The 10,980-nt window shown below is 34.3% G+C and overlaps 4 protein-coding genes across 4 annotated transcripts; 1 reads left to right on the top strand and 3 right to left on the bottom strand.

The window, feature by feature from the left end:
* Positions 1-3,281: 3,281 nt before the first annotated feature.
* Positions 3,282-5,396, top strand: BX664DRAFT_270471 (uncharacterized protein; the record flags this gene model as incomplete). Its single annotated transcript, XM_051541098.1, has 6 exons — positions 3,282-3,444; positions 3,505-3,840; positions 4,093-4,145; positions 4,237-4,392; positions 4,489-4,836; positions 4,944-5,396. The coding sequence occupies 6 exons, from the start codon at positions 3,282-3,284 to the stop codon at positions 5,394-5,396; spliced, it is 1,509 nt and encodes a 502-aa protein (XP_051395961.1).
* Positions 5,397-5,658: 262 nt separating this feature from the next.
* BX664DRAFT_42710 (uncharacterized protein) lies at positions 5,659-6,272 on the bottom strand. The gene has a single exon (XM_051549577.1). The coding sequence runs from the start codon at positions 6,112-6,114 to the stop codon at positions 5,674-5,676; it is 441 nt and encodes a 146-aa protein (XP_051395960.1). The 5' UTR covers positions 6,115-6,272; the 3' UTR covers positions 5,659-5,673.
* A 294-nt stretch (positions 6,273-6,566) lies between these two features.
* Positions 6,567-7,441, bottom strand: BX664DRAFT_270527 (Myc-type, basic helix-loop-helix domain-containing protein; the record flags this gene model as incomplete). The annotated part of the gene is made up of 3 exons (XM_051541101.1): positions 6,567-6,664; positions 6,736-6,905; positions 7,074-7,441. The coding sequence occupies 3 exons, from the start codon at positions 7,439-7,441 to the stop codon at positions 6,567-6,569; spliced, it is 636 nt and encodes a 211-aa protein (XP_051395959.1).
* Positions 7,442-9,704: 2,263 nt separating this feature from the next.
* BX664DRAFT_343312 (uncharacterized protein) lies at positions 9,705-10,835 on the bottom strand. Its single transcript, XM_051547284.1, has one exon. The coding sequence runs from the start codon at positions 10,774-10,776 to the stop codon at positions 9,835-9,837; it is 942 nt and encodes a 313-aa protein (XP_051395958.1). The 5' UTR covers positions 10,777-10,835; the 3' UTR covers positions 9,705-9,834.
* Positions 10,836-10,980: the final 145 nt, after the last annotated feature.

Below are 10,980 nucleotides of genomic sequence, written 5' to 3'. Positions count from 1 at the left end.
CTGCTGCTGCGGTGGAGGAGTTGCGTATGGTTTCTGAGGTGAAAAGATTGAAGAAGAACCAAGTCGTTCGATATCAGAAGTTGTCGCCTTATCTTGCAAATTCAAAGGAGAGTTATCGTAAGATGATTGAGGTGGTATTGCTGTTGGTGTGGTAGATACTGATGTGGTACGATACGGAATGTTGTATATGACTGGATTGATTATCAAATTATTCCCTAACGAATCTGGATCTACAAATGGTTGCCTATTAATAGTAGGAGTAAGTTGTTCAGAGTTGGTAGGTGAGTGTGATCGTTTTCGTGATGATGATAATGTTGGAGAAACAGTGTTAGCATGTTGATGCAAGTTGTAACTTCCTGGAGAGAGTAAAGGGTTGGATGATATGTGACCAGGAGATATGTGCGCTTGACCTAAAAAAAAAAAAAAAAAAAAAAAAAAAATACAAATACAAATAAAGAAAATGAATGGGTCAGACATGATACGTGCATACTCCTCCCCCGTTTTAACCCTCCTTTGATTTCTCTTGTATACATACCAAGAGATGATTGACTATGATTGAATGTTTGCTGTGTACGATGTTCTTGATATGAAGGATGTACTGTTTGATATGAAGATGATTGTTGTTGATATTGTTTGTGTAGATGTTGTTGTTGTTGTTGTTGCTGTTCCTGCTGTAACTGTTGCTGTACATGTAGATGCTGTTGCTGCTGTGCTTCTTGTTGTTGTTGTTGTAAAGTAAAAGTCTGTTGGAATAATTTTTCAATATCTTCCTGAATATCAGTTGATGGCATTTGACCAGAGGTAAAGGACAAAGGTTGTTGAGGTGAAGATAAACCATTGTCTTCCGTATTGGATAAGTTCAAAGGATTGAAAGGGGATTGTTTCCAATATCCGGCGGTACCCACCATACCGTTGATAGAGTTAAGCGTCGAGTCAGGGTTGTCCGGCAAAGACCAATCCTCCATCTGGGAGTGAAAAAACAATAGGTATAAAGAGCAAGTATGATGTAAAAAGGTTTGTAAGATTTGGTGATAGGAATAAAAATTGGCAATAGGTGATACAAGTATAAAGAAACCGTTTGAACCTGTAAATGTTTAAAGGATGAGTTAAAAAAAAAACGTCGTCATGCTTTGTTTTGTTTGTTTTAATAATATTATAAGTATAGCAATTTCAATAATAAACATACCAACTATCTATTATAGAATCCCAAAATCAGTCTGTTCCTGTAGTGGTCTTATATAAAGAAGAAGAAGAAGAAGAAGAAGAAGAAAAAAAAAAGGGATTGAAGTCAAGAACAACAAAGAATACTAAAAAAGAAAAAGAAAGAACAAAAAAAAAAGTGGGAAAAGAACAAAATAGAAAGACAGCCAATCAGCCAAATCGCCAGCCAACCAGTCAATCTATTCTGAACGTCATCGGCCATTCCCAAAAAGGTAATTACAGATCATAGAAATTAGAAATCACTCATATATTATATATTTAAAGATGAAGAGTTAGTTACTAATAAATAAAAAAAAATGTTTTCTATATGATTTACATTATATAATAAACAATATTATTACAAGTAGGATAAATATTGTATGAATATATATATATATATATAAAAGAAGAAGACCCTAATGTTCATACGGTATTGATCATTGTAATTTAAGCAAGTGGGAAAGAATAATTATTTTTTTTTTCTTCTACTCCCTAATTATAGGTCTTACATTTGTATTAGTCAAGGTATGATGCGGGAAAAAACAACCTTATCAATTGTAGAACTCTTTTTCATAAATAAACCCCTTCCCCACCGAGTAACCTTCCTTTCCTTTTCTTTTCTTTTCTTTTTTTTTCTTTTTTTTTTTCTCTTCTTTTTTTTAAATTTCTTACTTTATTATTTTTATCATGGTATCTAACTATCAAACATATGATTTACCAAATTCAAGAATGGTAAATGATACTTCCTTATTCGACGCGCTTGTTCATGATATAAATAGTAAGTTCATAACTATGGTTGTCATCATTAAACAACTTATGTTTTATAATTAGATCATCGTATAAAATCATTCATTAATACTGAATCCACTTCTTCCAATGCCTGGTTCAAAGTAAAAGAAAAAAAAAAGAATTTTTATGCTTCAATCCATCATTTTCTTATGTTCACCCCCTTCTTTCGTAGAGATTGAAATCTTTCTGTGTCTCAAAACTACGCCCATGTGTAGGTTAACAAAATGTCTTTTTTGAACTTGATTTTTTAAAATACCGCCTTTTTTTCCCCTTTCTCATTTTCTTTTTTTTTTTATTATACATAGACTTCTACCAGCACTATAACAACAACCTCATTTCGTCAACATGATATCCTCTCCCATCATTCTAATGACTTTTGTTTTATGCTTGACCAAACTGCTATTCATCGTTTATCTATCATTGATGCTGAAGCCATCTATCAAGGGGTAGCCTCATCACAATCCTCTCCACATTCCTTTTATGACAAAAACTCTACCTCCCGTTATTCAATTCAACCAAATATTAAACGGCAATCACCAACTGCAGAAGGGACTCATATTCAGGGGAGAAGCATACAGGACAAACGATACTATCCACATCGTGAACCACACCAACTTCAGAATGACATGCATTGCAGTTCATCTCCGCAACATCCACGCTATCTTCATTATTCTGCTGATACATTATCTATATCATCAACATCAACAGCATCATCCTTATCCTATCTTGATCAACTCAACAAAATGGAATATCGTAAGGATAGTAGAGATACTGATGCCAGTTATTCAACTATCCACTCTCTATACAGTACATTTGCAACATCCATAGCCAACAATATTCATGCGACTAATATCTCTTCACCCTCACCTCCTCTTTCTCCTATATCTACTCAACCAGCTCATGTCTCCTATTCTTCACCATCATCATCATCATCATCACCGCCATCATCAACAGCACAGACAGCATCTGACAGCCCCTTCTTGGATTGGATACATAGTTCAGCACCATCTCTCTTTAATTCTCATCATGAAAATACTCCACCAACTATGACTTCATCTATGTCTCCAACTTCTTTCTCTTTGAACGATGTCTCCTTTGCTGAAACTCTTGCTAACGATTTTTGGAATGGAAATCAAATTGTGTGTGATGATGTCAAAGCGGCTATGTGGCTAGGAACAAAGTAAGGAGTACATTCAAAAAAAAAAAAAGAAAGAATATTCATTAACAGCCTCTGAATTTTTTTTTTTTTTTATATTAGTGATCCATTTCGTACAGCTGTATTGACATCTTATATGGCTCATTTTGATTTTAAAGATCAGCGATTGGATCAAGCATTTCGAACTTTATGTGGCAAACTTTATTTCAAGGCAGAAGCACAACAATTGGATCGTATCATTGAAGTATTTGCAAAACGATATTGGGAATGTAATTCAACAGAATTATACCATAGTGCTGGTAGGTATATATAAAAAAATGAGGAATGTTAATCTGACCTATATTTTTTTTGATAATTAGATGTTGTTTATGCTATAGCATACTCTTTACTGTTATTAAATACAGATCTCCATGCGGCACATCAACATCATCAAAAGATGAAAAGAGCAAGATTTGTCAAAAACACTATGGAAACTATTACAGCACTCATCTCTTCTACTTCAGAACTCGTGAACAATTTGGATTCGATACGTAATAGTCAACAGCAACCACCGAGACTGAAATCATTACCACTGCAGCATTTAAGAAAATCGAAATCACATCACAGTCTGTCATTGGCACCGGTATCCTTGAAGACACTTGTGTTCTGGCGCAACAGGAACAATCACAACAACAATAATACTGATCAACAAGAATGTGTTGGACATGATATAGGAGATGACATCGACGACGATGACGATGACGATGACGACGACGATGACGATGATGATGATGATGATGATGATGACGGTAATGATGATGGTGATGATTGTAAACAGGACAGGAATATCCAAGCGGAACAAGCAACCATCAAACCGAAAAGTTCGTTAATGAAAGATACAAAATCTCAATCATTGATGGATTTATCACACTACTTGAAAACACGACATACATTTCTGGATGGTCAAGTTTGGACAAAAGAACAAAAACGATGGTTACTCAATATCGAACAATTGTTAAAGGTAAAAAAAAAAAAAAAAAAAAAAAATAGAATTTATGGCCTATATGATCTGACTCTTGTTTATTTTATTTTTTTTTTTTTTGTTGATATAGGAAATGTATACATCCATCAAATCCAAAGAAATAATTCAGCCTACCTACGATCATCCAGAAACAAAAGGTGACCGAAGGTATTCTCTCGAAAACGAAACAAGGAAGACAACGATTATTCGACGCAAGCGAGGACAAAGCGCACCACCGACGTCCGGAGTGTCACTACAACAACGATCGATTGGAGCCAATAATGATGAAAGCAAAAAGGATAAGAACAATGACAATGATGATGATCAGCGCCGACTCCGTAAGTCACTACCCCCTCTACCGTCTATTCAATTGCGCAGTCACCAACAAAACGACGCCGTAACAAGCATACAACCAAGGACATTGGAAGGATGGGTGATGCGTAAACAACTGATGAAAGGAGCATGTCAAAAAGCAAAACAACGCTACTGGAAACGATGTTACTTGAAAATTGACAATGGAAAGGTATCTATGCGACAAGTGAATGATTGGATTTTACCTGCACAACACCTGATGTACCAATTGACACGACATCAAAACAATGGACCATGGCCACTTAGACGGAAATCTACCTCTTCACAGGATGAAGAGCTACAAGATCGTACTGATCATCGTCATCTCTCTTTGGGCAAGGTAAGAAAATGAAAAGTAAAAAAAAAAAAAAAAAAAAAAAATGGAATTGACCCACTCTTTTTTTTTACTATTATTATTGTTATTGAATGGATTAGGAAGAAATCAAGGATCTCAAACACAGTTTATCTAGTTTATTACCACCACCAGGCTGGCATGGAGAAAGAACACATGTATTTTGTTTACAATTGACGGATGGCATCAGTTGGTTATTTCAAGTGGAATCGCATGAAAAAGGCAAGTTATGGACGGACGTGCTGAATCATTGGGCAGCGTTACACAGCAAGGAACCATTACAGGGTGCAGTGACTAATGTGGATTATGGTTGGCAACATCATTCAACAAACGATCGACTTGCGTCTTGGGAAATCCCTCTCTCTTGTATGATTCAAAGCCAGCAATCAAGGAAAGATCAATTGGATTCTATTCTTGCTTATCTTGAAAAGTTACATATACAAGTGGAAGATCATAGGAATTTACGTGAATTGGTAGAAAAAAGGGTAATAAATCTTATTATCAAAATAATCCCATTTTTACTCATTTATTATTTTATATATCCTTAGTTTTCTCCGCGCACTCCGAATGGGATCAAAGCCATGGCCAATTGGGAAAAGAAGATGCAATATCTTTTATATGAAAAAGTCAAATTCCAAACATACCGAGACACGTTGATGACTAAGTGTTAGTTTAGATAGTTATTTTTTTTTCTTTCCACGTGCATTTTGAATAAAAACAGATAAAAAATCACCCCGCCTTGTTATCCCTCTTCCTTGTTGAAAATCAAGCTTTATTGTCGTACAAAACTTTATACATACATGCATATATATTATTATATATAAACTATATAAAAAAAAACACACCCAAAATGAAATAATAGGAAATAGGATTCACCGCAGTAGCAGAAGAAGAAACTCGTAAACGACCATTCTTGCCAATTGTATCATCAGGGAGAGGAGCCGATAATGGTGGTCGATTTGTATTATTGTTATTATTATTGTTTGTATTATTGGTATTGGTATTATTATTGTTATTAGTATTGGTATTATTTGATGATGATGAAGGAGTAGCCATGGCACCACGACTGGCCGTCATACCATTGATAGTAACAATATCATTGCCTATTGTTGTACTACTGCCACTACTACTACTACTATTACTACTAGTACTACTCATCGTCGTTGAAGTGGGAGATGGATCATTTGTGGTGGGGGTGGGGGTAGATTGTTGTTGCGCCATCACGATGGAAAGGAGAAGAATACATATGATATGGAATGGTCGCATGATTATCAATCAATCAATAAAAAAAAAAAAGGTATAAAAAAAAGTGGATGATATAAAATTAATGCTAAATAAAACTATCAATAGGTTAATAGTAATTGATTAAGAAAAACAAACAAATAAAAAAAAAAAAAAAAGAAAAAGAAAGAAAAAAAGAAATAGGATGGAATCATCGTAAATAAAGAGGAGAAAAAAAAAGGGAGTTGTATTCCAGGAGAAGTGGATGATAAAGAAGTAGAAGTGTTGATTTAAGAAGGAGAGAGGGGTAAGGTAATATATACAAGTCGAAAGAGAGGAGAGAAACATACAACTTTTTTTTTTCTTTTTATTAGGATCATTCAAAATAAACTATATATATATATATATATATATAATAAAGGGTAATAGTTGACTAGCTAGATAATCAATAATAAAAGAAGACAGAGAGTATATAAAAAAAAAAAAAGTCTCATGAATCACTGTTGTTTCAAGATCATCAATTCCCGTCGTAATTCTTCTGCTTCCTTTGCAAAGCTTTCTTCCCTTTCATGTAAATGACTGATATATCCAACAGCTATGAAAAAATAAAAAAAAAGTGTCAATATTTTATGCATTTTATGATTTTTTTTTTTTTTTTTTTTTTACCTTTACTAAGGATTTCCCATTTACTTGTTTTTAACCCCTTGTCAACCGGAAGTAATTCCCGTAAATCATCAAATAAATCCTTCATTTCTTTACGCCGTTTTCGTTCGGCCAATTTATGACTGACACGTAGTTCCGGTGATCTTGAATAAGGCGCCTGAGAGCTGAGTCTTCTTGAAGATGCATGATTGTTGATCGTATTATTATTATTATTTGATGGTGATGAACATACAGAAGAACAAGTGGATGGTTGAGTAGATGATGGTCCAGAATAAGATTCTCGTTTATTGGTTGGCGCTATGGCAATAGAATGACGGCGTAAATGAGCATCTTCCAATAACAAACTGGCTGGTGAAGAAGTATGTCGAGTTCGAGCAATGGTATGATTTGGATAAGTAAATTGATGCTCAAGTTCACTTGTCAATTGACTAATGGAGGGTAAAGAGTCTCTTCGCCAAGGTGAATGTAAAGGTGGACTAGATATCAGGTCAGGGCGGTGTTCCAACGGTGAAGGTCTCAGGGTATGTGAAGGTGAAGAAGGTGGTGAAGTATGAGTAGAAGGTCGATGTGGTGAATCTATCATGGACCCTCTTCGTGAATTGACTGGACTTGGTGATGCATAGTGACAAGGATTGGTATGTGACCGGAAGCTTGGGTTAGTAGGTGGTTGTAAAATCCTAGAGTTGGGATCTAAACTTTCATAGTCCATAGTCTTTTGCGATACTTGGTCTTCATCATGAGGTGGTGTGGAATAATGATTAGAAAGAAGCATCGTAAATAATAAATAATAAGTAATGTTAGAGAGAAAAAAAAAAGAAATATATATGTAAAAGAAAGAAAAAAGGGTTTCCACAAAATAAAAAAAAAAAAAAGGTCAGCCTGTATACACAAAAAAAAAAAAAAAACATAGTGGACGAAAAAAAAAAAAATATAAGAATAATTCGACTCCGCAAACACGTGCGATCTGTAGCAAAAACACATGCATAGAGATTTGTTCAAGTTTTTTCACACAGGTCCTCTCTTTTCCGTGGTCGTCTTGTTAAAAAAAAAAAAAAAAAATCCATTTTGAAAAGATTCGGTACGTATTTCCATTTTCGTCCCTACGCCTTTTTTAAGCAACCATAGTAATAGCGTACATATGATAAACTATGTTTTTCCTTCATTTCCATATAACATATTTTTTTTTATCTATATTTTGTTTAAGATCTTATATACATTTTATGATAAATAATCACAAGAAGAAAAAGAGAAAACAGTTTACAATGATATAACAACATCTTATCAATTTACATGTAAGGAAATCAGATCAATTAAAACAAAATCAATTATATAATATATATATATAAAAAGAAAGACTGTTTTTCTTACAAGAACAGCTTTGAAAAAAAAAGGAACATTCTCAAATTGATAGAGAGAGGAACCACACAGCACAATGCTGAAAATTCAAAGTCAGGGAACGAAGTATGGGACTCGATCGATCTGGGTTCCCCCGTTTTTTTTTCTCTTCCTCTACCCCCCAAAAAAAATATCACTCACCATGTACAATTAGCTTTTTTTTTTTGTTGGCTATAAAGATAACAGGTTAATATCAACATTATTACTTTGTTGACAATTTTAAAGTGTTTATTTTATTCATTGAGACCCTTTTTATATGTAGGAAAATTCGGTCTTTACAAAAGGGAATGTTCAAATCCAACGAAAAGTTTTATTTGAAGAAAACTGTTAACATTATTTAATAGGTAAAGAGAAAAGAAAAAAAAACGTAATAACTATAATATGACTTGTCTATTGACGTATTCTATTCAAATAGGATGATTCATAACAGTCTGTTATGCCATCAACTAATTCAAAGCAAACACTCTGAACGCATAGTATTCAACAAAAAAAAAAAAAAAAAAGGAAAGGACGAATAGATCAGCACTTCATTCGGGTAACGATCTATTTTATGTGTATAACAAGCAACCTTTTTTTTTTTTTTTGTGTGTGTGTGTACCAAAATAAAATGGAAATTGTAAACGGAGTGTATCGGATAGGAAATCAAGATCAGGTCGATCACTCAACATTATCGTGGGATATCAAGATATAAGTAAAGTTTGACTTGTAAGGAATGAAATGATGGTAACACGATGTCTGATTATCTGTTATTATTCTTATTATTATTATAATTAGTATTCATCTTTTATGACAACAAAAAGCACTATTGCACAATCCGACAAATTGAGTATGAATGATATTTTTTTTTTTGTTGGGGAAAAAGATGGCTATACATGACGCTTTATGCACTCATTCATTATTATTTGTTTTTCAAAATAGGCAACAGTTGGATCCATATTCTTGGGAACTTGATATTACCAAAAAAACGTGTATGTGCGTGTTACAAGAAAAAAGATCCATCCACTCATTTCCGCGATTGCTTATTACTTTATCATAGACAAGTTGCTGGATCCCTCTTATTGACTTCCAAGGCAAGTAATTGGCAATTTATTTTTTATATATCAATGATTTACTAACAATGAATTTCAAATCTTGATAGTGAATCTTTTCGTTATTATTAAGTTTGAATTCGCTTTTCTGTCATTATTAATTCACCAAGTCATATCACTCTGATCAGAATGATGAATATGGATGCAATCAAGGAGCAATTTCATTTTGGTGTTCGAAGGAACGCGTTGGACGATGTGAAGATCTTTCTGATAGTATCGATTTTTAGGATGATAGCCTTTTGTGATTAAATAACTTAGTTTTTTTTTTTTTTTTTGAAATAAAAATGTGGAAGTCGAAAAAAAGAAAATTGATAACTCTGATGATTGTCTGTTATGATACCTAGGGAAGATAATCACGAGCAAGGATGTTTATTCTTCTTGTTGTAAGCGTGAAAAAAAACAATGCTGTCTTTATGTACTTTTTACATCCAGGTTTACTTGCATATCTAACCAAATCGATATTTTTTTCCAATGTAAAATCAATCCCAATACTTTTATATCACGCTTTTCTTTTTTTTTTTTTTATTAAGTTATGCTTTTGGAATTAAAAAAAAAAAAAGAGTAATAACTATACTACACTATAGCCATGATCAAAACCTACTACTAAAAGGAAGACCAACTAGGAGGCTTGTCTATATTTTCTCTTTGCAAAACCATCAATCCAAGATCTTGATAGCCAGAGAGCCCAATAGTAGTAACCAGGGAGATAAACTTCACGTTCACGAGCATCGGAAGCCAAAAGGATACGTTCAGCCACGACTTGAGGAGACAATTTCCCTTTGGTTGAACCAGCAATCACAGACGTTGATGCATCAAGATCCACCGCTGATTGACGTAAATCAGTATCCACAGTACCAGGACATACAATTCCCACATGGATGTTGTACGGAGCCAGTTCCACACGTAAAGAATCAAAAAAGCCATGAACAGCATGTTTGGAGCCACTATACAAAGATCGTGTCGGTGCGCCTACTTTACCTGCCATGGAGGAAATCACTATCAAATTGGGTTGTCGTTGTTGGAAAAAACTCTTGAGAAGGAAAGGTAAGACCAATCTTGTTGTATGTACTGCGGCAAAATAATTGATATTGGTAATATCTTTCATAGCTTGATCGACTTTTTCTTCTTCTTGTTGTATGATCTTGTTGTCACTAATGATAATACCACTAATGTCCATGAATGGCCGAACAGAGATAGCACCTGCACAGTAAATCACAGTATCTATTCCATCTTGAAACGGACTTGTAGCTACGATCCTTGCCATATCTTCCACTTGCGTCACATCCCCTGCCATCCCCACTGCCAATGAAGCACCTGCTGCGAGACATTCTTCAACTAACGCATCCAAAAGTGGTTTACGTCTTGCCACGAGAACAAGCTTAGCTCCACGTCTTGCATAAAGTAATGCCAATGCTTTCCCAATCCCACTGGAACATCCTACCAGGAACACTTTTTCGCCATGGCTTGCTACCACTTGTAATCTTGTTCTTCGTTTTTTCCTGGATACAAGGTATGCTGTAAAGAGTGCAATACAGATGGATATAATGGTACGGTTTATCATGTTAGATATACACGAGAAGATTAAAAAAAAAAAATAAAGGGAAAAAAAAAGAAAGATGCTGAAAAGTTAAAAAAAGTTGAAGACGAAGAAAAAAAAAAAAAAAAAAAAACTTTAGTAGGCGGCACCTAAATTGCAGACAAGTCTGATCCTCTGAAAAATCATGCATTGCATTCGATTAGGAAAGGATGGAAATCATAAAGAGTG

The sequence above is a fragment of the Halteromyces radiatus genome (genome assembly GCF_025201355.1).
Source record: "Halteromyces radiatus strain CBS 162.75 chromosome Unknown BX664scaffold_11, whole genome shotgun sequence".
NCBI classification, from domain to species: Eukaryota; Fungi; Mucoromycota; class Mucoromycetes; order Mucorales; family Cunninghamellaceae; genus Halteromyces; species Halteromyces radiatus.
Note: the sequence above shows the minus strand (reverse complement) of the source record. Positions and strands in the feature narration are given on the sequence as shown.